Below are 26,763 nucleotides of genomic sequence, written 5' to 3'. Positions count from 1 at the left end.
AATCACCTTGTTAGGCTCTGTACGACCACAAGCCTCCCAACCTAATCGTTTTGCGCAGCAATAAATATGCGATCGGCTGAGCAGGCTTACGTGTAACGAAAAACTGAGGGAGATTATTCTTCTGATCATCAACTTACTCTTTTCATTATCGACTCAAGTTAACGACCAAAAATACGAAGCAGGAATATCGAATTTCGGGTTGCCCGCGATGGTGCTTAAAAAGAAAGAAGTATATACGGTGATAACACCCATTCCTAGCTTTATACCCCGCCAGCTAGCAATCGACATTCTCCACAGCCACGGCGAAGTCATAACACTAAATCCCCTCGTACTCGAGTACAAACAAATCAAGGCACCTCGCGATGCCGTGTCCGATGAGTATTTCTCAACATGGTATGAAATACACGAGCGAATTCAATATGTCCCTGGCATAGGAAGATTCGGGTCCGGGAAGATCACGTTTAACGGTTGCTTTCATGATCTTCCATGGGGTCTACAAACGCACATTTACGCGCCGATGGGTGTCGACCTCCGAAACAAGTATCGCATTGGAGGAAATCAACCCGGTGTTGAGCCTCCGGAACATCAAGAGATTGGACTTGCTGCGCTCGGTGCGCCAAAAGATGGACTTTACCTAAGAGAGGACATCGAGATACGATGTAATATTACCATGGTCGGTATAGTAAAGGCGCAGATGAAGACAGCTAGTAAAGAAATGATACAGAGAATCATCAAAAAGGCAGAATTACTTGATTCCGGAATATTGCAAGGAATGATCGAGGACGGGAAGATTAGAACGTTCAATCCTAATAATAGTACTTACACTGGTGGGCTGAGTGTAGGCGCAGGGATGAAATCACCACCACTATCACCAGCAAGTCCGTATCATCAACCACCAATGTCGCCATCGGTACCATATCAAGTCCCAAGGCCAATGTCGCTGCAACAAGGAAGCCGACCAGGGACAGCAAATTCAATGAGCTACCCAGCGCATTGGCAGGCTCAATTCCAGCAAGTCGATTCGAACGAACAGAAGATCCATCAGCAATACGCCGAGTTACCAAATAGCCAGAGCGCCATTATGGAATTACCTGGTGATTTCCACCATCCTCAGTCATCACCACACTTACAGCCACCTTACCCGTCACCAACATACCCGCACCAAGGCCGAAATTCCCCATCTTCAGTGCAATCCCACTCCCCTGAGCTCAAATCTTGGGGGTGGTCTCAAGGCCAACCGAGTCCGTCCTTACTTAGTTCTCGGCCTACCTCGTACTCTTCGGATACGGGTAGTGCCGGTTTCGCGTCTCCCGGACTAGATCACAAGGGATTCGCAGCTGAATTACCAACCCACCAAGAGACCACAGAGGAGCATCACCACCAGGGTACATATAAGAATAACCCGCAAACGAATCAAGGCTATGCGTATAATCCGGCAGATTATGCGCAAGTTCGGCATTAAATGAGGGAAGAGTGCAGAAAAGGAACGGGCTGTTAGACAGGACTGGCTGTGTATTATTTCGGGTTAGGTCTGGCGGTTTTATGATTCCCTCTATTTCCAAGACAGGTCGTTTGGCGTTATCTGTATGAAAGATTCCTCAAACATAAGGAATTCTAAGTTGGCGGCGGTTTTACGGTTTGGCAGTTTTACCACGCCTTGAGTGCGGAGATGCTTACATGAGGAAAATCTGTCTCTATTGAAATTGTGCTACGTTCATAGCCTCTATCTAATATACGTGATTGATTCTTTTAAATTGAAAAGCTTATTTATATGTAACTAATATAACGATGTTTGCATTTTGAAGTTGCGGCTATGAGGTACATCTATGTATGAGGTAACCCATGGAAATTACCTTAGGTACATGTAGTTTAGTGTAGAGTACAACAGTACTTAGTGGGGTACCGCCCGGCAGAAATACTTCACCGCCTGGCAGAATAATGTTTCTTTGGGGAACTTTTTTTGCGCCGACAGGCCGACTAGCATCTAGAAGTAAAGCTCGTTCACGATTTTCGGTATTAGAGAATCGCACAGGAGCAGGACGTCAAGATGGTGCGAAAAGCTGTGTAAGTGATATATATTATAAATTCAATTTTCAATATATAACTCCAATTCCCTGAATACAACTAACCGTATTATTTTCCAGAGATTCGCGCATTCCTACTCTAATTCGAAATGGCCTCGCCGAGCACAAGCGCAGCTTCTTCATCGTGGTCGGTGACCGATCGAAGGATGTCATCGTCCAGCTACACTACATAATGTCCCAGACAGATTTGCGCCAGAATAAATCTGTACTATGGGCCTACAAAAACAAGCTTCTCGGCTTTACCAGTCACCGAAAAAAGCGAGAGGCTAAGATCAAGAAAGAGATCAAACGTGGTATTCGAGAAGCTAATTCAGAAGATCCTTTTGAACTCTTCGTCTCTCTACACGATGTTAGATATGTATACTACAAGGAGACCGACAAAATTCTTGGTAGGACGTTTGGCATGGTAAGAAGTCGAGGCTAACATACCGCACCTTACGCGCAAACTAATTCCTTTTCTATAGTGTATCCTACAAGATTTCGAGGCCCTTACTCCCAATACGTTAGCCCGTACTATCGAAACAGTCGAAGGAGGCGGCTTAGTTGTGCTTTTATTAAAAGGAATGGATAGTTTAAGGCAACTTTATACCCTGTCGATGGATGTGCACGCGCGCTATAGAACCGAAGCCCACCACGATGTTGTCGCAAGATTCAACGAACGATTTCTGCTATCTCTAGGCCGTTGCGAATCTTGCCTCGTTATTGATGATGAGCTAAATGTTCTTCCTATATCTGGTGGTAGGGGGGTGAAGCCACTACCGCCAAAGGAGGAGAAAAAGTCTCCGGAACAAATAGAGCTGGAGAAAATCAAGGAGTCGCTTCGGGAAACACAGCCGATAGGATCTTTGGTTCAACTTGCCCGGACAAAGGATCAAGCAGATGCTCTCGTTACATTTGTTGATGCCATAGCTGCCAAGACACTTCGCAATACTGTCTCATTAACTGCGGCCCGTGGTCGTGGTAAATCAGCAGCTCGTATGTTTCCTAATCTACTCCCAAAGCAACTGACTAACTGAAGTAGTGGGTGTTGCTATTGCTGCTGCTGTATCTTATGGCTATAGTAACATATTCGTTACATCACCTTCTCCGGAAAACTTAGGCACGCTATTCGAATTCGTATTCAAGGCATTTGACGCCTTAAACTATCAAGACCACACGGACTATTCCATTATTCAGTCTACAAACCCTGACTTCAAGAAGGCAATTGTCAGGGTCAACATTTTCCGGAATCACCGACAGACTATACAATACATACGACCGCAAGATGCCCACGTCCTAGGACAAGCAGAGTTGGTTATAATTGATGAAGCAGCCGCCATTCCACTACGTAAGGTTTCTTCCTCTACTTCATATGTATGTGCTAACACCCAAAAGCGCTGGTACGAAAGCTCTTGGGACCTTACACAGTATTCATGGCCTCTACAATAAGTGGCTATGAAGGTACTGGTCGATCTCTATCACTCAAACTAATAAAACAGCTAAAGGAGCAGGCCGCAACTAGTGTGGCGCAGGATGGTGAAACACGAAGTCCAAGATCGCTAAAAGAAGTCACTCTTGCTGAGCCGATACGTTATGGAAAAGGCGATGCGGTCGAGAAGTGGTTGAACGCACTTCTCTGCTTAGATGTGACCCCTTCAAAACCAAAGAACAGCGTATTCCCAGATCCTTCCCAATGTCAGCTGTTACATGTCAACCGGGACACCCTTTTCTCCTTCCATCCAGTCCCAGAGAGATTTCTTCGACAGATGATAGCCCTCTTCGTCACTAGTCACTATAAAAATTCGCCCGATGACCTTCAGCTTCTTAGCGACGCTCCAGCGCACGAGCTCTTCGTGTTAACTTCGTCGACAATTCAAGAAAATGGTTTGCCCGAGCCTCTATGCGTTGTTCAAATAGCGCTAGAAGGAAATATTAGCAAGAAGAGTGTAATGGCTGGTTTAGACCGAGGTCAGAGGCCTGCTGGAGACTTGATTCCTTGGCTAGTCAGTCAGCAATTCCAAGATGATTTTGCTTCTCTCTCCGGTGCTCGCGTAGTTCGAATAGCAACCCATCCGGATTGTGTTTCGATGGGATACGGCTCGAAAGCGCTCGAGCTTCTTATCGACTATTATGAAGGCAAATTCGTAAACTTAGGGGAAGATAACGACACCTTAGCCAAGAACGCCGATAGCATGGCTATAGATGCCACAGAAGGCGAAAGGAGTGGTCTTCTTCATGAAGACATCAAGATTCGAGATATCGATAAGATGCAACCATTATTCTCGAGACTGGCGGAACGCAAGGCAGAGAATCTTGAATATGTTGGTGTGAGCTATGGGTTAACTCAAGCGCTCCATAAGTTCTGGTCGCGCGCCCTATTCATACCAGTATACTTGGTAAGATCCCTAAATCCGAATCAATTCCTCCTATATGCTAAGCCTTTAAACTAACCCTTTTACAGAGACAAACGGCTAATGATCTAACCGGTGAACACACCTGCGTCATGCTTAGGCCACTAAAAGGTGACCGAGAATGGCTTGGAGCTTTCGCTGCCGACTTCCATCGTCGTTTCCTTGCTCTACTCTCGTACAGATTCCGCGATTTCCCGTGTGTTCTCGCATTAAGTATAGATCAATCTGCCACAACCGGTGCTCAGCTGGATCCGTCAAACCAGCTGCCCGAGTTAACAAAATCAGAATTGGACAGGGCCCTAACACCATTCGATTGCAAAAGATTGGAATCTTATGCCAGGGGTGTGTTAGATCATCATGCCATTCTAGATCTTGTACCCAAGCTAGCAGATCTCTATTTCATGGGCCCTCTAAAGCCAAGCATTAAGCTCACGGGCGTACAGCGAGCCCTTTTGCTTGGAATTGGCTTGCAGCGCAAGGACGTGGGGGCTATCTGCGCAGAGCTGTCCTTGGAGTCATCACAGGGCTTAGCCATGTTTATGAAGATCATACGAAAGATCACGGCACATTTCTCGACATTGATCTCTTCCGCCGTCGAAGCTGATATGCCAAACTCGGATGCGATTGGTGTTAGTAGGGAAAATGCGTCTGGAGTACACGAAGACGAAGTAGTAGACGACAAATATGCACCCCTTGAAACGAGCTTAGATGATGAGTTAGATGAGGCTGGAGATGAAGCATTGCAAGAATTGCGGGCGAAGCAGAGGGAGCTCATTGACTCTCTCCCTCTTGACCAGTAAGATCAACCCCACCCCCAATAGCTTAAGGAGATCAATTCACTTACATTATATCACAGGTATGAGATTGAGGGTGATGCACCCGGCTGGGAAGAAGCAGAGAAACAAGTATTGAAGGCCACCAAGAAGGGCCAATCCAATCCAGTTGTTAGCGTGAAAGCAAAGCAGTCCAAAAGGAAAGCCGGCGTGACGGCAGCAGAAGTATACGAGGAAGCATTTGGTGACAAGAGGAACAAGAAAGCAAAGAAGTCTAAGAAAGGTGCAACAGATTGAGGAATTGTCGATAATTATTGGCGCAAGGCTCTTTGACGTTCGCGAGCTTGGGGTAATAAGTTCGTATGTATATATATCAACACCTAGAAGTGATACCAAATCTATGTTCGGGGCAATAGAGCCGCTCATGGTCACCGCATCGAAGATGGTCAACCACCTGCCATTACCCACGATCAAAATAACACAATTTGCGATTATATTACTATTGACAAATAGACGGTCACTTCTAAACGCCTCCAAAGACACGAGACCGGGGCGTAGAGAAAGCTATTGTGTTACCCCAGCCAATAGGAGGCGTCTTCCCATACTAATGAGGTAAGCGTCCTTGGGATCTACATGTCGGCTATTCTAGTAGGATTACATATTTTCTTAAACATATAATTTAACTAACTACCTAGTTAGTTAATATTGTACAAAGTTTATAAGTTGAGGAATTGATTTGTTTACGTTGTATATCAAAGATATCAATATCTTGCTACGTCAATCGCTCCCCTTTGTCTATAGCTTATGAAAAGTGCATGAGCGACTTCTTAAGACTTTAGAGTTACCTTCTGAAGATCTGGAGGGTTGGTTCCAAAACTAGAACAGTAAGATCAACTCAAGCGTCTCCCATCGGCCTGATAATTATAATATTCTGCTCATTGCTGCCTACTACGATGAATCCGAACAGGAGTAAGGTCATATACAGAGTACTCAATATGATTTTCTAATAACCCATAAACAATGATTAGTGAATTAAATTAAATTAGTATATACCCCTTATCACAAGATAGGTCATGGCCAATTGAATCTTACTTTCTCCTGTGGACAATCTTCATCACTGAACTGATCATAAGTCAACCTTATACACCATGTTACGTATTAATATATATATATATATATATTATTCATAAATCCAATATAGTCGTTTTCAAATATATCTAAATAATACTTTGTTACTCATTATAATTAAAAGAGATCGTTAAATACCTAAGATAGTGCCTGTTGGAATGTTCATAATTCGACTACAGAAACTGCATGTAGCGGCTTGAACAAGCGGAACTATAATTCATCCATAGTATCCCATTGACATTCCTCCAGAACCAAACCGTCCGCTTATGGTTTGAATGCCTCTGCCGTTGCATAATATTCTTGTCTTATTCCTCCACTGCTAGTACTGCTGTCAAAGTCGTCCAATTCCACCTTCACTGTTCTCTCCATTTTAATTCCTCTCATACTTCCAAAACCGTTATTGGCGAGTATGCTGTCCGTGCTACTCTGCCGCTGGAACCCCGTATCTTTACCGTGGTTGCCGCTTTCCACATGAGTCCCAGGCCGGCGACTGTAAACGTTTAATTCGTCGAATAGTAAAGCCTGTCGAGTAAAGGTATAAAGAAGGGTATCAACCCAACCAGAAGAAGTAAATAGAGCTCCAGCAAACAAATAATACTCGTCGGATAGTTGATTGTTCGACATACTAGCCATACGCCCAGCACTAAAGATGCGTCAGCCTGGAATCATCAAGCAATATTTAGATACAACTTACGCTAATGGAAGACTTAGGAGTGTATAAACTATTGCGTATGCCAACATTGCAGTTCGGGCTTTACGCATAGTCTCAGCACTACGTGCAGGCACTACAATTGAATCCGAGCGTTTGGCACGGAAAAGGTAGTAGAAACCGGTAGCATAGACGAGGATAGAGCCAAATTCGACGATAAAGATCCATATATAGTGGAGGGAAAGACGTAGTCCCTCATTGTCAGTAGATATCCAGCACTAGCATTCGTGTTAGGCGACATAACTCGTATTTATATTCCATAGTAGCGGATTCACTCACCCAAACGCCAGCTCTCTGAAACACAAACCGACCACCTATCATAGGCGCGAGAGATGTAAGAAGTAGAGAAAGTCCCCAAATGCCAAGCACACAGTAAATGAATGATTTGTAGGATAAGCTTCTTGAGATAATAACTTGGTATGTCGTGTGTATCGCAATGGAGAGGACGAAGAATGCGCTCGCGACATCTCCGAGCTGGATTAGCCAACCCTGTGCAAAACACGCCTCGTTCGGCCCAATGATCTGACGCTCCGCCACCCAGTGAAATGATATCAAAAAGCCCAGCGATTGTAAGAAGTCGGCGAGAATAAGTTGATAAATGAGCACGACAGACTGATTTCGACCGACGGCACTGGAGTAATGAGATTTCCACGTTATCATTCTCCACGTAACGAAACTCAGCAGAGAACTCGTGAAGATTAGTGAAATAGTAGCGAGAGTTCCTATAGCGAGAAGACCGTTGTAAGTACGGTCTTCCATAGCCAAGAGGCTGTTGGGCGGCTCGAAGTATTTTGAAGGAATCCCATCGCTGCTCGCCATTTTAACGATTCCTAGTTGGCTGATTGAATGACGTTCTTGGTGTATGCTCCTGCAAACACCCGTAAATAGGGAGTTGGAATACTGGCGGACGACAAGAAACGAGGCGAGAAACCATAAGGGACACGATAATGATATACCATAAAAATCCAAAGCTAAAAAAAAAATAAAAAATCACTGATAAAAGTGAGGCTTCATACAGAACCCGTCCCGTTCAGATCTATCATACGAAGCGAAGTGAAACTAGATGTGAGTGTCTGTCTAAGCCAAGTTCGCCTAGGAACTTTTCAATAGTCCAACACTAAGAGAAAGTCAGATGGTCCCGAACCCCAGATCTCGCACGGCGAAGGAGACGTTGAATAGGTATTCAACTAGTATGTGAATTTAATGTACTCTAAAGAAATAGGTAGCGCACACAGACATGGGCATGGGGTGACGGTACGGAAGTCCCCATCAAAAGTTTTGTCCATACACGCCACCTGACAACTAACAGTGCCAATTGACGGCCGCGATTTAAGATGTACATAAAACGTTACCATTTCTAATATATACAACTAACTATACCTTAAATATAACTACAGAATAAAAGATATAAAAACTTTGGAATTTTTTTTATATTTCTATATCTCTATTTGTTTCTAGATTTTTTTTGGTATTTCTATATGCTTTTTCCCTATTTTCAAATCAATATATAGCTTATGATATGTAAGTAAAAACAGAGTAGTTAGGACAGTACGTGTACCATATGGTTTACAGCTGGTGTCAAGCCCCGTCAATATTGGTTAAAGCTGACAGGGGGCAGACCTATGGACAAAACTTTTGATGGGGACTTCGCAAGTTAGAGGCGATATCCCATGAAACGATATCAAATAGAACTCGAAATTCAACTCCACCGTATCTTAGTATGTACATATGAATAAGCCTTTGAAAAGGCTTGATGTTTTGCATGTACATAGACTTAAGGTTGCAGTATTCCACTGATTTTCTCTGATTTTGGCTGAGATCTTCGGTTTCATATTTCCTTTTCGTCACTTTACATCCACAAGAGACCCCTTGGTTTCCTGTAAGCCCGCAAGCCCGCAAGCCTGCACGAGGGTCCGCGCAACAAGCCCGCGCATAAAGGTCCGCTATGTAGTGGAGATAAGCAAAACACTAGGAGCAACACAAGGTTGTCGGTACATAATACTTAACCCCAGAATGCGAGTTATCAAATTCTAGCCACTATTTAGGATACGTTACATGGGTATTTAAGAACTAGTTAACTATATCATCTAGTTAACTATCTTTAAAGTTATGTAATTTTCTTGGCCTAGGAGGTAAGCGGGAGTATAATAAAGACATTTATAGAATAATAAGTAGAAATATGCCTCCAAAAAGGTGATGAAGTAGTGAGGTTTCAATTTCCAACAAAAGAACCTGACCATTATATTGCCATGCTTACGTACCTACCTAGGTATCTAATTGGAGAAATATTTGGAGATAATGTTGAATTTTCATGCCAACCCTGGAACCTCAGGCAATGGATTTCCGGAGGATGCACTTGATAAGATCTTAATCCCTGGGTGTTCATTGGTAATTCCCGGTCGACCGAGTCATTTTTACTACGTACTACGTACTACATATATACAATGATCACCACAGCTATTACTTAAAAATATCGTCAATGTGAGGTTGTAATAAGGAATACATACATATCACCCATAGACTTTATATTCTACGAATATTCCTGTCGCATTTTCAACGAAATATACCAAAGAGGAAAACAAGCTTAGAATGAGAACAAGATAAAGATATCGGGTATCCAAAAGCTCGCCCCCATTCAGTAAATCCGAAAGCTTTCTTCGACTTGACTTTCAAATTGCCTTATAGGGCGGGCAAGGCGTTTCTCGGCTCGGAGCAGATCCGTTTCGTTGTTACACATATGATGGCGTGAGGGGCAATTTAGCCACGAGGTAGAACTTTTAAAGTCTGAACAATAACCCCAGTGACCCTGACGGCGCATCAGACCACATGCTGCAAGGTATTCCAGACAGACGGAACAGAAGGTCCAGGATGATTACATACCGGCATGGTCTAGTATAAAGACGGAGCAAAACTGGAGCATATATCCTGACAGACGTCAAGTTTTGGCCCCCAATCGGTTCAAATCCTTATTCATTAGGTAGGTATACATACTGATCGACATCTGGAGCTCTGATTAGCATGCGTACCTGACCTCCCTTAATCCGACGCCCCACACTACTGAAGCTCTCGGTCAGGAGCTTGGCATCTAGGCTCCCTTGTAGTGCGGACTCCAATAACTTCCTTGACGGGAAGGGCCTAGATTACTTTCATATGTAAAGTATTCCATACGTAGAAGCGTCACTACATACCACAATGTAGTAGTAAGGATGGAGCTTTAACCCCCTTTTCCGAAGAATGTCTCCGAGGCTTTATTAACTGGTGCATATTCCCTCCCTATAATGCGGCTCAAATAGAATGAAACTAGAACGACATACCAATCGCATCAACAGAAATCAAACCGAAAATCGTTTAGAGCTCCAGCCCAAGCTTACCGAACCTACAAGCTCAAGAAAAATTTCAATACGACTGGATAGCGATGCTTGACGCCATGCTATGAGTGGAGAATTTCCCGGGGGTCCAGATCGAGATTTGAAGACCCGCTATTCAAGCTCCTTTTCTGCCACGAGCTGAATGCCCTTAGTATCTATATCTTGTATAAATGCCTGCCACCTTTCATGACGTTAGTTGGGGATTTGGGCCCTGGGGTCGGGCATATTGGATGCAGGTCCGGCACGCTACAGCTGCACGGAAAGGTTTTCCGCGAAAGAGAATATGTAATGAATACATACCAAAAGTCATAGCGGATTATTGTATTACTGGAGCATTTGTCAAAATACTAGGATAAAAACCCCATTCCGGACATTATATTAACCCATCTAGGTTAGAGCAACCGACGTACCACCGCAGATATGCCAGCTAATTCTTTAGACGAGCAAGACAAGTAGAATAAGCTTTTGGTGTTTGTACTATTAAAGCTTCTACTCTATTTTGAGACGAATAGTGTATCTGGTTTTAACCTGTCAAACATACTAGCTGCCATTTTCCTTGGTTCCCCGTATACAGTAGAGTAGACCTTAACCGAAGAAGAGGAGGATCTTGGTTACCAATGGCACTAAACTAATGCGTACGATGCGCTATATGAATTACCCCAACTCTCCCCAAAGCTGTTTCATCCAACTCCGGCTTTCCAGAAGTCTTAAAGGCTCATTTTATATGGGCACGTCTTATCACATGATAAATATAACTTTACGGTCAAGGAATAGCAATAAGTTCCCATCTAATTCCAGGTAAAAATATTCTCTTTCTCATTGGCATTTGTCATAGCCGTCATAGATTCAAGTCGGCTCGTATTAAAACTATGGACTACTCGAGTCGTTAAGAGTACGGTCAGAGACTAATGGTACTCCAGCCGTTATTTTCTATTCATGTTTGAGCAGAATAAAGTCAAGACAGGCACCGCCGCCAATATAGTTGATGGTAGAGCACGCCGTTTATTTTAACGCCATTCTGCTAAGGTCCAATGGTGAGTCTAATTAGACTAAAATACATGCTGTCTCCCCAAGTATGAACTAGCCCACTAGCTAGAGAGAAATTCGAATTAAGCAATGGTCCACATAACATGGTCCATCATTGCTTCCGCCAATTAGATCCCATTTTCATGATTCAAAGAAGGCTTACTAGGAACCAGTTCCCACCTCGGTCTTCGGATAACACAGAGTTCGAATCCCTTTAACAATAGGGGATCGTTCTAAAACTTTATATCATCTACGGCCCCTTACTAATAATTACCGGTTCTACGTTACTAACTCATGCTTCGTAGGAAGAACTAAAAGATGGGCGCTATCAGCAGGTAGTACGGCTCGTACTAGTTACATAGGAAGTACGGTAAGAATACTTGATTGCCAAGCATGTATATTGCACGTGGCGGCATACATAATGGATAATCTAACATCGGAATGGTTTTCGCAATTTTATCAGTCTAAAGCTATCCCAACTGTTTAGTCTAGCCAGCGAAGAATACGGTTACCAGACACTTCAGTACCAATCAGGTCTAGAACTTCAGATCATTCGTTAAGGGTAAAATACCAAGTAAAACTAAACAGCCGTATCCACGTAGAGTTAGTCGTGGATTTAGATTTTGGAGTGGGTGGCTGCTAATTGCCTGCCAGTTGCCTTGATGGCCACCTTTTATCACAACCTCTTTACCGACATTTTAAAAGTTACGACATAGTATCTCGAACGAAGGATATAAAATCGTACTTCCTAGTTGCCTTTTCCAGGCTATAATGGTATGGCTGTCTAGATACATAGTTTCTGGTAGCTTATTTATTACTGTGAAAATCTAGTTCCATACAATAAAGAAAATATCGGAAATAGGAGGTACATTTTTATATGAATTTCAGGGGAATCAAGTAGAATTTAGTGGACCATCACAGACTTAATCTAATATTATGTCTAGGAATCTATGAGAATATATGATAGTACTTAACACATGAAGCATTGAATAATTGGTCATCCCCCTATAGCGATACGCTAGACGCAAGAAGCCATTTAGGCAGGACCAACAGGGTACGAAAATTTCTAGCAAGTATAAACACCCGCTTCCTAAAGAGTCGCAAACATATACCAGATTACCCTACCTGAGAAGTTGGTTTCAGCTTAGCCAGTGTATGAAGTCCAATGGAAGATGTGACACTAGATAGGGGATCGGGGCGCAGTAACTCCAGGTGTTGAGACTTAAAGGTTGTACCTAAAGAGGTGTGTATCTAACGGCTCTTTCTTTTACCCATTTTATTCTGTCGTATTGTTGCCGGTATTGTCTTGTGGGCAGGCCATATTTTTAAATTATAGAGAAATTGAAGTAGTTTAGCCAAAAAATCTTCACTCGATGCCACTACTAAGATTCCAGATGAGATGTCTAAAATACAGGATATTTTCAGTATGCATACCTGTAGGTAGTCACGGGCTATCACCCTATATATATTGGGTTGCTTCAAGTCAATCACTCATTCAGTTAGTCGGTCAACCTTTTGTTACTTGAGGTTATATACAATCATACCTTCCCCCTTCCCCCTTGCCCACCGTCCCCCCTCCCCTCCCCAAAAGAAAACAATAAGAGTACCTTGGTACCTAGGGTTAACTTGGAGATCACATGCCGTGAAGTGTTGTTTTCTTCTCCTTTTTTTTCTTCTTCTTTTTGGCTTCAATAGAGCCAGAAATATATAGATTACCTAGGTAGGTGATAAACACCTTTCAATTAAGACGTAGATTCCTATAATATCGCGCCTTGTGCGTATCTTATTTTAGGATTGTCGTCGAGATATTCACTTCCATGGAGAGTGCCAGAGAAGCTCGTGCACTTTTTCTCGCACCAAAGAGATTCTATAAGGTTTACGTCCAAAGTTCCAACCACATCTCCAGGGCCATCATCCTTCGCCGACTTGATCCCAATGACTACAAGTTGGCTGTTATGGCTATTGAGTCTCGCAAAGTCAATCCCCTAGATATAGCTGAGTTGAAACAATTCTTCAATGACTACGTCCACTGTCGTGAATGGGATATCAAGCTATTTCGGATGTACACTGCCTTCCATCTCCCTGAGCTCCAGGATGCAGCTGAGTACATCTTGGGAAGCGATTATGGACTTGATATATCGGAGCTTCGTGACATTATTCCAGAGACGGCCACAGAGCACGCCCGAAAGATTCGAGTTCTTTATTTGCGCGAAATATTCCTTAATCTGTTTCACCAGATACCTACTCGATACAAACATACATCTACACCCTTTTTGGAAATACCTCCATACCCAGAGTGGGTGCTCGGTTTCCGAATCAACTTCTCTCATGGAGAGATTATCCAGGTGGAGGCCATTAGGCATTGGCCGTATAGGTTCTTAGGTACGTAAATATTCCTTGCTATTATTTTATGTCACCCCTTTTTACGCGGATATCCAATCTTACATGATTTATAGTTGCACTAGAAGAAAATGATATCACTCTACCGAAAGCTCAGCATGGTCCAGGTTGCAAATGCTTTAGCAAGAATGGAATTCTAAACGAGCAACGGGTAGTTCACCCGCGATAGCAAGATCCGTATAAATGGTTAAAGCTGGAAGACCTCTCAAAAGTTGTCGGCATACAAACACTCTTTCGTTGGTGTTGCCCAACTAGGACCGATATTATTCCAATGCGTGCGGAGTATGTGAATTTCTGCTACAACTCATACCCTGTCTCAGGCCCGGCACATATGCGCCTGTATCGAGAGGCTCTCTACAGAACGGATGAGCTCAACTACCCTCGCTTCCATAACGATCCAGAGTCGCCAATACACAAGATCTGGAACAAGACACAGAGCGGGTGGTATGCAACTGACGGTATACTCTGGATCGATGAAGATCCTGAGGATAAACTTCTTCGCATTCGATTTCTCAGCGACTATGCTTCCCTCGAGGCATTGAGACGACTGGCACATACAAACGATCATCGTATCCAGTCGTGGGGTCTGAGTGCGTTCTAGAATCAAGCGTTAGAAATGGACAATTGTATTTCATTAGGCGTTAATGGATTAATATGGCCGGGGTACCAAGGGAACTGGCTTGCGAGGCGTATAGATATTTGATACTTCAGCTGGGAAGGGATTGAGTTATCTTTATATTTGCTATTCCTGTACCCTATAGAAAAGTACTGCGTTCCCCTTAAAGTAGTAGCATCTAGATATCCATCAGCGTTCTAATTCTCTTACTTTCCTACTCCTCTCCGTGCCCGCACTATGACTATTGGCTGGTCCTATAGATCCTACGAACTCTACCTAACACAATGGATGAGTTCCCTAGACAGTAGCAACGTTCTTGTGATTACTTTAGCTATAAATTATATAAAAGACTTTAGGGGAATTATGCTTCTTAAAAACAATGGCCAAAAATATCTCCCCCGACTTGAACTGCTGTTCGACCCACCTAAGATAGGTAAACAGGTATAGGATAACCCCGTCCTCGCCCCCATACGTAGATAAAACTCATCATCAACGGAGCCATTATTAACTTAATCACACGTATTTCAAATGATTATGGATGTGAAATAAACATAGTAAATAATAGGAGAATAAATCAAGATTTCGCTGAATGCTATGATAAAGAAAAGGGGTATCATCGAACAATCTGCCTCTCTTGTCATCATCGTTTTCAGTCATCAATCTCATTGGAGGAAATGCAACATGGGAAATATCGTGAGCTTCGTTAACTCGTGAATGTAGTCATGCAAACGCGTGTCTGTCGTAAATCTTGTCGTTTCGGGAAATTGAGTTAAGTATGCCGCATATACTTTTTTATGTTCGAATCGTATAAGCCTTAGATTTCGTGCGAGCTGGCTACTGTAGCCGAGGAGCTATATCCGAGTTCTCGCAGCCTTGCAAATAAAATGGAATATTTGGGAAGAGAGAAAAAATCTCGAAAAATTTCTCGGCGCTATTATCCGTATGGTATATATTATATCGTCTCTAGAGAGGCTGTTTACTCTCGTTCTCCCTTGTCTGTTCCGTATAAATAGACTAATTAGCATCCGCAACCCTATCATTTTGTTCGGAAGGATCCGGGGCGGCCGATGCAGCTGATGTATCCGGCGACGAGGCGAACAGCTCTTGAAACCGCGTGGCAGCCTCGCTATTTGCGAATGAAAGTTCGAACGCGTCAAGGCGACCCCTGCGCTGGTTCGTGGGTCGGTATTTCTCCCAAAACACGTATGGCTGTATATCACGTAGCCAGATGCGACGCTTCGATTTACGGAGGAGCCAGGACGAAGACACGTTCGGCGGAACTAATAGGGGAACATCACGATTAGCTGATGATGGGACCACATAGCAGAAATAGAGACGAAAATGTGGAAGGAAAATTGCTGTTGGAATACGTAAATGGACACCTACTAAATGCCGTCCATACGGGACATGCTCGCAGCTTGCCTTCCCAGACAGCAGCGTGGAGGCGGCAGCCGCCCGTGGCGCTATCCTCGAATACCATTAGAACATGTTGATAACCATCATCGATAATTTGGCTAGTTTACATGTTAGCCTCACTACTTCATTACAAACCTAGTGTATTTATGACTCACGCTTGAAACAGACGTCTCTCCTTGCGAATGTGATATTCGGCAGGGTTAACGTTGAGTGTAAGTTGGCTACGAACTCGTAGGCATAGAAATGTGCAGTAGAAGAGCACCATTTCTACCACCAGTCAGCTTGGCTCTTCAATAGTATGAATCTTTCAAGTCTCGGGGAAAGCTAACCTTCCCAAGTCAGAAACGATAAGTCTGCCCAAGGCTTGACTTTCCGCTCCGAGCGGCTCCATCTGGATAAGTGCAGGACAGAATCACTTTCTCTTCGAATAGTGAGTTCGTGGACACCGAGGACGGAAACCCAGTTCTGGCTAGCGACTTTCGATCGAATCAGAAGCGATGGCGCCTGGTCTCTAAGCTGCAGGAAGAAAATAACTGAGATGCGATCGCTATCGAATGACCTGTGATGTATATTAGTATAGCGTACGTATGTACCGAAGTAAACCTGCGCCATGAGGAAATTAGACGGATAGTTACCTTTTGATTAGTATCTTGACGTCTCGTGGGAGTGGCGGGAGATGGCCAAGTTTCTGCAAAGGGCCGAAAGCGTCTGAGCTGTCCGATATTAGCTGCAAGTTGACCTTGAAATGTCCAGTTAGAGAAGCAGATAACTTACCGTCCTTGATGCTTAAATTCCCTCCGCGACGGCAGGGGTTGAGTAAAGATTGCCTCTGCCCAGTGCGAATTCTACCCGGTTTCAATACAACTGCTCCCAGAAAGAAGTGTTGAAAGGCTTACTGTTTCTTGATTCCAGAACTCTAATGCCTCGTCTCGTCGGATGAGATCGGTTCTGATAGGACTTGGCGGGGCTACAAGAAGGATCAGCTATATTGTAATAATAAGGAGGTATGAGTTACTAACGTATCTTCCTAGCTGCACGTAGTTGGAGAATACGGATGCGCAAGGATTCCATCCCATTCAAATCGAAGTTCGGAGACCTATCTAACTGGGTAGCAGAAGGATCTATTAACAAGTCAACCGGGATGATAGGAGCCATACCTTGTTAAAAGTTCCTGAAGCAGCCGCAGGAATTGATTATACATGATAAATCTAGCCGGTAGAGTGGTACCAGGGAGTTCGTTACCAAGTTTATGGTACATGGTCCTCCATCGGTGCTCCTTGTTCATTGACTTGTCTTCGTAGAATGACATGATATCTCGGAGCGTTTTGCAGAGACATGGCAGGACGACGTTAAGATAGTCAAAGACTGCGGGCAGCTGAGAGACGTGAATCTGGGCCTGCTCTGCAAGGTCGCGTAGTAAACGGCTTGTGTTATATATCTCTTCAATAATCCCGCTTAAATGGGGATGGAACTGCTCTGGGAGACAATTTCGTAGCCCTTGAAGGTTAAAGCCAACCATATCGGCACGATCAGCTTCGAGAAAACAGCCATTGAGCAACTGAGGGCTGAGTTGTTGGACCGCCATCCTGGCGGCCGGGGTTCTATTACGGTGTAGAATCGGATCCATGGCTAATGAAGCTCTTATGATCCCATGATGGCAAATAATCAAGATGTCTCACCGCAGAAGAGAAAAATGTCGCCTATCCAGCTTATCCTCCACAGCCACCACGGGACTCGGTTTCGTTACACACCAAGCTTGACAGTACTTGCAGCTGATGCCGGTTCTAGAAGGTAGCAGAAAGCGAACGAAATCGATATTGACGTGATAGTATAGCGTCGTTTAGGAACACTAAGATTCTCACTCGGTTGTTGATAAGCACCCGGAAGATCACCGTCTCCACATGAGAGGTTGTTGGCCGTGTGGGGAGGGGGAATTTTAAGAATGAATTGACTAGCGAGGGTAGACTCAAGAAGAGTCGTCTTATACCTAATAAGATTTAGACGTAATGAGAATCTTGCCCGCGAAAGGAAGTATGTTTCTGCAAATCTCATATAACGTGAGTCCAGAGCCCAACGACGGTGGGGTGACGTGTTAGGTATGTATTCCCCAACGAGAAAAGGCTCGATCCGAAGAAGGCCGTATGTGTGTGTGGAGTTCGTGTGGACAAACACCGAAGGTGGGAAAAGAGAGGATAATACTAATTATACGACGATGCGGCTATAATCGTATGAAACCTAGTAACTATATAATCTCAGATCTGAATTTTGGTATTTAGTATTTTGCTATAGTTATTGACCGAGATAGAAGTGCATGCGTGGCTCAGCTATTCTGATGCCGGTGAGAAGTGCATAAATACGAAATTAATCGACGGGACAAAAAATGATAATAACCCTTTGCTCCGAGTGGCAAGCCGTAGAGATGATATCAATTAGGTCCAATGAAGGAATCAGCCGACACAGACATACATAAATGAGCATAAGGACGATCAAGATGGGAAAGGTATGAAAAAGAAAAGAACATTTTAAAAAAAAAAAAAAAAAAAAAACCACCCCCCGCCAATTGGCTTGGCTGTCTGTTCGGAAGTTTGCCGTTGCGGGCAGCTCTGGAAGTGGTCTTTCAAACATTATTACCTTGACTCAAGTAAGAGACTGCCACGAAGCCCGGCAGCGAACCTCTAAGCAAGCGTATGCACCAGGGATTGGTGGATCTTGTCCGCAAAGACCGGATCAGGCGTAGAGCGGGCCATGGTGCTACCACGCTCACGGCGCGGAGAAGGGAGCACTTGCATAAGATAATATGCAGGGAAGAAAGCGGACTGGACGAGGGACGAGGGGTTTTGTCATGACGATGCTTGCCGGGCAGCTTTGCGCTTGTCTGTCTGCGGCCTGGCGCAAGCCCGGAATTTGATGGGATAACAAATAATGAAGCGGGAAGAAATCTAACAAAGACAAAACTTTTGGCGTTTATGACTTTCTGTGATGAATATTACCGCTCGTCTCGTAAGCGCCGATGCGTACCAAATTTTGGTCGGCGATAATTGTTTCAGTCCATGGTATATAATGTTTGCCAGCGCTTGTCGGGCGGCTAAAAAAATATTGCGATCGAAAATAATGCCTGGTCAATAAAATATGATCGTATATAAACAGGAACGACCGTATTAGATGGTGATAGAATATTAGTATATCATCTGCCCAGCAGGTTATCGGGTAGTGTAGGGTGGATCTGAATGTTGTATATCATAGAATATGCAGCATGATAGACTAGTATCTTATAAGGAAAGGGCATCAGCATCATCTCTAGCTCTGGTCGAGGGACTGATACACAGCTCCGATCGAGGGTCAGATGGCGTGCGATGAACCCGATGCTTCCTTGCGTTACTTTACATACAACAGTGCTTGCATGCATTTTCAGTCCCAGAGCGATTTGGGCAGCTAGTACGTATGAGTGTCAGATCTGACTGATCTAAGCAATATATTAGATCGATATGTAGGGATACGTATGCTGTATGACGGACGATATCTTGGTGAGTAGGTACCTATGCTGCCCTGCATATGCTACTGCCGCCGTCGCCGAAGATGCGACTGGATGCCGTGTTTTAATTTAGGACTCCGATGATTGGCTTAATCGAATCATCCATTTCCCTTCCGTATGGGCCAATCGTAAGTCCAGTCTATCCGTGGTGGCATTGTCGAAACAAGCAACGAAAGTTCGGAGAAGTCAACTATATATATATATATATATATGTCTACCTAAGGTAGGTAAGCACCTATGTCTTCAAGAATGACTTAATAGGCTACAAAATTCCAGGTAGTTCGTTTTAGTCCTACAGCCTTGCGTTTGCGGCGTTGTTGTGAATAAGGAGGGTAGGGGAATAGGTCGGGCAAGGATCTTAGCCACGTCTGCCTCCCACACTTCTCTTGGTCAGACCCCTGACTATCCAGATCTCCGGGACAAGATCCTCGCATGCATCTGTCTACCGAGCACGGGTTGACTTGGGTTGGATTCGGCCACGTGAGAACGCCGCGCTTACACAGTATTGTATCCGTAATCATTATATCACGGGCTAGAGTAATGAGGCCAGCTGGGACTAAATACTAGTAGTGTGTGGACAACTCTCTTCAATGATAAGAGCAAACTATTTTTACATCGCGTTGTTGAGAAGCACTGACATAGCTTCGTGCTTCGTAGCAAGATGGCTAGCTTAAATTAGCTGCGACAACGCCACTGGACCAGGGTAATTCCCCGAACTCTGGTCCAGTCAGAGTGAAAATGATGTAAAGAAAACTAAAGCACAATGTCCCTTTCCCTGTGCATCAACACCGACCGATCCCATACGCATTAGACTGGAAAGGAAACTTGTGCCATTTACCACGGTCAAAAGGCTTCCTATGCCGCACGACCAGAACCATCTCGTCGTGAAAGCTCATGACCAACAGGCGGGCAAGACAAGAGGACATTACTATTCGCTCTCATCATCTCCGCCAGCCTAATCGGATTCGGCCTAATTAGTCACGCTCAGCGCTGCATATTAATAACAGGAATGCGAGTAACTTACCTGGTAGGCTTGCTTCTCGTCTTCATATCGCTTCTTGTCGGCCGCTGCCTTGGCTTCATAAGGAGCACGTTGCTTGTCGTTGAGTGCCTTCCATCGTTCACCAAGGATCTTGCCAACTTGACCTATGACGAAGTTAGTACGAGGAGATTTGGCGTATGACTAGCATAACTTACCAAACGAGATACCAGGGTTCTCGTCACGAACGTTCTCTCGTTGCTCATTGGCGAAGAACATGTAGGCAGAGAGACCACGCTTGGGTGCGTTGGGGTCTATGTCCAAAAGAGTTAGTGATTATTCCAACAAGTATGCGAGCTTGGTGGTAGGCTAGTAACAGATGGATGATGTCTTATAGCACTCCTAGAGACTCGAGCCATCCGGGATTAATGTAGCAAAAGTATGCTAGATTAGATACCGGAATTGGTATGCATCAAGACCGAGTATATGAAAACAGCAACTCTGTATGACTCACCCTTCTTTCCTTTTCTCTTCTCGACCTTACCGGCCTTACCACGCTTGGTTGCTTCCTTTGGCATTTTGACTGATATTCTAATGTAATTGTATGTTAGTTCCTGTTAGACTAAATGGACGTGCGTGCCTAAGATTGAACTATAAGAGGTTATGTGGTAGAGTGAGCGTGCTAAGGGAATCGGTCGCTGGGTGGTGCGGTCGGGCGACAACTCGAATAAATGCGAATGAGGGGCAGATGGATAAGATGTTGAGGTGGTGATGCACGGTCATGCTGAATGCGATGCGCTGTTGTCGCAAATGCAATTGTATGCGACAACGCGTAAAAACCGCGACTTGAAGCTCGGAATTGAGCAAAGTAGACCTAAATGCATACCTTGAAGTACTTCTTAAAAACTTGAAAAGTTATGTTGTGGTTGAATGAAGCTGTTGCGCGCAATCGCAGTCAGTGGAATTGTCCAGTCTAAAATGCAGGGTGGACTAGGAAAATCTGATGGTGGATTCGCAAGAAGTCGATGCAGCAGTCAATGTCAACAGAAGCTATCGAATAAGCTTCAAAACATCCGACGATGATGCAAATCAAGTTAAAAACATGATGCATCTATTTAGAGATGAATTGACATTGCTGGGACGATAAGATGCGCGCAATGTAAGGAAGTGGTTGAGGTGACTTGAGGTTTGCAGTGCAGTGCCATATAAACGGAGGTACTCACAATTTGTATGGGCAGCTATTGAGGTTGAGTGTAGGCTGCGTTTGTATGAGAGACGATTTAGGTGGGAGATTTGTATGTGGGAGAAGAAAGGGAAATTTGTATGGGGGGAGCGTTGGCCTACTGCCTTTTTACTGCGCCTGGGTGATTGTGTGCAAAGCCAGACTTGAGACTGCCCCAATTTCTAAGGGAGGGTGCAAAGAGGGAGGGGGGGTCTGCACCAAAAAGCGGGCAAGCGATAGACAGACCGTAAGGTAGGCACAGTGGCCGAGTGATTTTGGTTGGAGAGATACCTAGGTAGGTACCTGAGCAGGTGGTAGGGGAAGCAGGGAACTGGAGGTAACCAAGCCCAAAGCGAGTAACCACTGGTTGTTCTTAGGTTAGAGAATTTCTGTGTGCAGGCTTTGCCTACCTAGGTAGGTTGTCTAGTACCTTGTATACCCAATTTCGGTAGGGAGGTACTTCTCATACCTTGTGTGTTATTAGTCGGTTTGGACGTTGCAATAAGCACGATACAGGGAAGTAAGTCCTCTACGCCACAGTGCAATAAGCACTGTAAGAACCACTGTACCTTCGGCTATGTATGTACATATCACTATTATTAATGTTTAAAACGGTCAACATTATGAGAGGAAATATTAGGGTATGTTGCCATGTTGCTTTGTTTATGTACCTATTACTCCATCACTGTATCACTTATTCTTCATCAATATATTTTTCATTCATTCACTCTTTCATTCATCGCTCATAGCGGCAACTAGCCCAGCCCAACCAGTCCTGGTTATTCTTCTTCAGCATAGCTACATGTAGGTGTGCAAAACTGCAAAGCTGCAAAGCATGGAACCGATTTATGACTCCTTTTTTTAAATCATTTATTATTATTCTTTACATAGCACGGTACGTTACCTAATATAAAGTGGTTACCGGTAATATCTTTATACCGCGTACATACATTCTGTTGTCCTTCTCAAACTTCCCTCTAATCTGCCCATGAAAAACAACACGGGAAATGGTTGCAGTTTCTCCGACGGATATTGAGCAGAATGCCGCTGGATAGATAGAGAAAAGACTAGACGAAAAGGGGGAAAACTCATATTAGTACAGCATCACCAGGCTCATACCAGGTCTTAGCCGGATGTCTGATACTGTGTACCTCGATGGAGTGGCATCACTGATTTCCTCTTTTTTGCGTCAATGCTTCGGGAATCAACGTTTTAATCACTTACCTAACGTGCCTCCATTCCTAAAACAACCATAAACACAAGACTCCATTTCCGCTATGATGCTTCAATTATTCAACATAATAACCTACATATAGATAACCTACTACCTCTACATATGTACATGCATCCTACTTCCTTCAACCTTAGTTGCACTCTTGCATCTTACCAAAAGACAAGGGAAAACGATGCATAAGTTGGAAGTGCTGCATTGCATAGAGAAGAAGAGGAAAGTAAAAACAAAAGAAGAATGCGAAAACCAGACGGCTTAGGGAAAGCTATCTGGAGGTACAGCGTTAAGCCCACGCGCGTACATACATGTACGTACAGACTGTATGTACCTCAGACTGGAGACTGACCCGGGTGCATCACAATTGATGATTGTACACTATGGCTTGGAAGTACTTTACGCTTCCTTGTTAGCGTAAATGTACATCACCCATGCTAGGTACTTTTCTTTTACCTATCAGGCCTGGACTTACTGGGTGGATGGGATGGCCTTTTTTTTATGCCTTTTTTGCCTGGTCTGGTCCTTTGCAGCTGATTACCACCACACGAAATTTCTGGCTGCAGTTCTGGGAGTCTGACATTCCCCCTCTTCGCCTCTGCACCAGTTTCTCTGTCTTTCTCCCCTTTCTTTCGCATCCCACCCCCAAACAGCATTGACCCCTCACAATTTTTTACCAACCACTCTTCCAGCTTTACAACGGTGATATTACCTATCCAGCTGGATTACGCAGGCCCAGTATTTTATTCTCCCCATCTCCGTTTGCCTTAGTGAAAACATTTCCATGGCGACGTTTTATTTTATTTTCGCGATATACTCTCCGTTTTGTTTCTAAAGTGCTAAGAAAATCTAGATTCCTATAGCCCATGTCCTATTACTTTACCCTCTTTACGATATCATAGCCCGATGATTATTGGATATTTTATATGGCATCTCTAACCACTAGACGAATATGAATCGCGTAAACTATCCATACACGCACGATATTCTTGGGATATTACCAAGGGGCTGTTCCAACCCAATACGTTCACACAGGCAAATATCAACGCAGCCATTTTATAGACCAATAATCTTTAAGAATTTGCATTGCGGTTATCCTAGTTGTACTGGCGTAACTTCATCCCGCAGAGTCCCGTAAGCCAGCCTGCTCAAGCTTGCTGCACATCCTTCAAGGAATAAGCCCCCCTATTGTAGCAATAATATGAGCAATGCAATCCTGTCGCACCGATTTGGAGTTGTATCACCATATTATCGAGTCGCATTATGGGCAGGCATTTGCAACACCTTACTGTAAACTCGTTACAATCTACAAACGGACAAATAATTTATATTAGTTAGGGACGAGGGACGCGATGCGAATCCTCGAAAAATTCTATTAGCCCGCGATAGATTTTATTAGTCAGATCTCTGCATGATATACCCAAGCACCAACAACAATTCATATTATGGTGTTCTCATGTGTACATCCGTTTGGGAATATTGGCCATGTCTCGTCTTGATCCGTTCAAACAGGCTGCTTTACTGTCTCATCTGATTCTAGGGCATCGGGTGTCTTGCTAGGCCAAAATCATCGAAAGACAGCCAGGTACCACATGTTTAAACAGGTACATCTTATTGCAGAGATGCGGGTTACACCAAGAGATGCTTCGGGAATGGTCTCATTTGCATCTTACACTGTGTTCGCATTCTTCATTTTCCATATTGATTATGGTGGTTTTTTTTATTAGCGTAACGATGACGACCTTTTCTTCCCTTCAAGATTCTCCACCGTTGATAACACCATGGCAAAACAAGCATTGATTCCGTCAGAGGCAAAATACAATTAACTAACTGAACTCTAGTCTTTTGAATAAGTCTACATGTGTAAGCGTGAAGCCCAGGTTGATGCTACACGCCATTTTGTTTACGTCACGTCTGATATAATGATCCATCCGTTAGTTTAAAGTACGGCTTGCCTCGTCAACAATATTTCCAAGTTTTTCATGTCCCTATCTGCTTGCAGTATACTTCATGCAATCTGCCACTTCTATAGCAACTTCATCGGTCTACTGGCTACCTAACCTTCGATGCATCACATCAAATCCTAAAATAGATTCATTCCACGTGATTCATGCCTGCTTCGGCCAAGACTGATTACGCTAAGCCCTATCTATCAGGAACGGATGCACCTGGTGCGTTGGAAATCTACATATTATCAAAGCTGGTATGGGTCTAGATAAGCCGTGACGATAGGGTTATCTATCTGTGAGGTAGCATTGTGACGACTTAATGGTTCAGATGCATTATTCTAGGGTTTGTAGACTAAGACGATAAAGAAAATAACGAGTTTTCACATATGAAGGTAAAGAATAGTATTGTCAGATTAGTGAGATTATTACTCAGGTGGGTATCATCGAACTTGCTCTTCTCATCAACACATAGAATTTTGAACCCCTTTATCACGCTTCATCCTCGTTTTCAGGGTCCAAAACAATATCCCTCAGCTCAGAATCTCTAGACCAATCAACTCCACTGCCAGCAACCACTGCACTTGCAGTGCCTTTCAGGACCCGCCATCTCTGTCTACTTAGCTTAACCTGGCCCTCCAGGTTCGAGATCTCAGCTGCCCGCTCCGGATCTAGGTTAACCGCCTCGGCCTTATTCCGATTCGTCTGCTCAGCAAGTTCGAGTAACTTGGACGCCAGCTCTACGTTCTCGCGACCGAGGCGTAGACTCTGACTCTCTACCTCCGTGATTTCGTCAAGCAGTGTGCGTAACTCTGAGGACTGCTGTGCTAATGCTGAAGATGACTGGTCGCGTTGTTCTAGAATGGGCAGTAAGTCCCTATAGAATTACGGACTAGAGTTAGAAATAATGGTATAGGGGTGGATGCTATAAGCCTTACCTTTCTATAGGAGATGCCTTGGTACCGTTGTGTACTGCCTGTAGGATTGGATTGGCAGCCACAACACTGTCTACTACTTGATTCCGGAGGACATATTTGGATCTTGAATCCAGAAGCGCTTTCTGGGCTACTTCTATGCTCCCATCTCCTGTAGGCGGACTTATACCTAGCATTAATTAGATTCGATGTATACTTTATAAGTTGGTAATAGAAACTTACGTGGATCGTAATTTTTCTGGGCTGAGAGTAAGGCGATCTCTAATTGAAGCTGCTGAAGGCGATCATGTAAACCTAGAATGCGATTCTCGTCATCTGAAAGGAGTAGTGGCGTTGGTTCGTGAATCGTCCCACCCGCCATGTCCTTTTGCGAATGAGCATACACGACGTAAAGGCGGTTTGTTTGAAATACAAGCGTGTGAGATGATCTTTATTTTATTATGAAACACACTTTCGCTTGGTTATCGCTTCTTTTACAAGATTACAATGGAGGTAAAGATGTATTAGGCTTGTTACGTTTAATAGATGTGGCTGTACTTCAAGGTTGAATGTGGCTTGATTGTTCGCGTTTAGATCCCCCATTTGTTGTAACATCCATTAGCACACTAAATAACAAACTTCAAGTTAAGCTATAGTGTAACGCATTTGGCGCAAACCAAAATTATGCCTATATAATATACGCAAATTGGATTCAAATCTTTAAGCTTCAACTTCGACCTGTAAGACTTTCTACTATGGAAGCTTGATACACTTTATTACACGAACGGGATTTACACGTCCACTATTAGGTACATAAGGTACTGTTAGGTGTTCGTGGTACCTGAATACATATGATTCGTGTATCGGATCTGAAGTAGATCATTTATGTACTTAAGCACCAGAGGGTCTAAGTTTACATAGTCCGTCCCCAGCAAAATTTGTGGATCATCGGTGACGAATTACAGAGAAATCGGAGGGAGCCTTATGTACGAACGGCGCCTGACTGCCTGCCAGCTGACGTTGAGCTCCGATACA

At 43.9% G+C, this 26,763-nt stretch overlaps 6 protein-coding genes across 7 annotated transcripts; 2 read left to right on the top strand and 4 right to left on the bottom strand.

Annotated features, from left to right (window-relative positions):
- Positions 1-208: 208 nt before the first annotated feature.
- On the top strand, positions 209-1,462 carry GL218_03767 (uncharacterized protein; the record flags this gene model as incomplete). The annotated part of the gene is made up of 1 exon (XM_033580344.1): positions 209-1,462. One exon carries the CDS (start codon positions 209-211, stop codon positions 1,460-1,462), a length of 1,254 nt encoding a protein of 417 aa, XP_033437194.1.
- A 585-nt stretch (positions 1,463-2,047) lies between these two features.
- On the top strand, positions 2,048-5,544 carry GL218_03766 (UPF0202 protein KRE33; the record flags this gene model as incomplete). Its single annotated transcript, XM_033580343.1, has 7 exons — positions 2,048-2,064; positions 2,145-2,490; positions 2,549-3,059; positions 3,106-3,411; positions 3,459-4,459; positions 4,525-5,270; positions 5,331-5,544. 7 exons carry the CDS (start codon positions 2,048-2,050, stop codon positions 5,542-5,544), a joined length of 3,141 nt encoding a protein of 1,046 aa, XP_033437193.1.
- Positions 5,545-6,639: 1,095 nt separating this feature from the next.
- GL218_03765 (uncharacterized protein) lies at positions 6,640-7,903 on the bottom strand (the record flags this gene model as incomplete). Its single annotated transcript, XM_033580342.1, has 3 exons — positions 6,640-7,018; positions 7,070-7,302; positions 7,364-7,903. The coding sequence occupies 3 exons, from the start codon at positions 7,901-7,903 to the stop codon at positions 6,640-6,642; spliced, it is 1,152 nt and encodes a 383-aa protein (XP_033437192.1).
- A 7,605-nt stretch (positions 7,904-15,508) lies between these two features.
- GL218_03764 (uncharacterized protein) lies at positions 15,509-17,495 on the bottom strand (the record flags this gene model as incomplete). Its single annotated transcript, XM_033580341.1, has 9 exons — positions 15,509-15,774; positions 15,881-16,008; positions 16,066-16,177; positions 16,240-16,469; positions 16,546-16,623; positions 16,685-16,755; positions 16,807-16,877; positions 16,930-17,006; positions 17,068-17,495. The coding sequence occupies 9 exons, from the start codon at positions 17,493-17,495 to the stop codon at positions 15,509-15,511; spliced, it is 1,461 nt and encodes a 486-aa protein (XP_033437191.1).
- A 2,729-nt stretch (positions 17,496-20,224) lies between these two features.
- On the bottom strand, positions 20,225-20,999 carry GL218_03763 (Non-histone chromosomal protein 6; the record flags this gene model as incomplete). 2 transcript variants are annotated; one of them, XM_033580340.1, is made up of 4 exons in its annotated part: positions 20,225-20,320; positions 20,467-20,588; positions 20,640-20,735; positions 20,936-20,999. In XM_033580340.1, 4 exons carry the CDS (start codon positions 20,997-20,999, stop codon positions 20,225-20,227), a joined length of 378 nt encoding a protein of 125 aa, XP_033437198.1. The 2 variants fall into 2 exon arrangements, with proteins under 2 accessions (XP_033437198.1, XP_033437199.1); XM_033580339.1 differs by having other exon boundaries at positions 20,225-20,254.
- Positions 21,000-25,306: 4,307 nt separating this feature from the next.
- GL218_03762 (uncharacterized protein) lies at positions 25,307-26,110 on the bottom strand (the record flags this gene model as incomplete). The annotated part of the gene is made up of 3 exons (XM_033580338.1): positions 25,307-25,691; positions 25,753-25,918; positions 25,972-26,110. The coding sequence occupies 3 exons, from the start codon at positions 26,108-26,110 to the stop codon at positions 25,307-25,309; spliced, it is 690 nt and encodes a 229-aa protein (XP_033437197.1).
- Positions 26,111-26,763: the final 653 nt, after the last annotated feature.

This window comes from Daldinia childiae (assembly GCF_008694065.1).
Source record: "Daldinia childiae strain JS-1345 chromosome Unknown Scaffold3, whole genome shotgun sequence".
NCBI classification, from domain to species: Eukaryota; Fungi; Ascomycota; class Sordariomycetes; order Xylariales; family Hypoxylaceae; genus Daldinia; species Daldinia childiae.
This window is presented reverse-complemented; position numbering and strand designations above follow the sequence as displayed.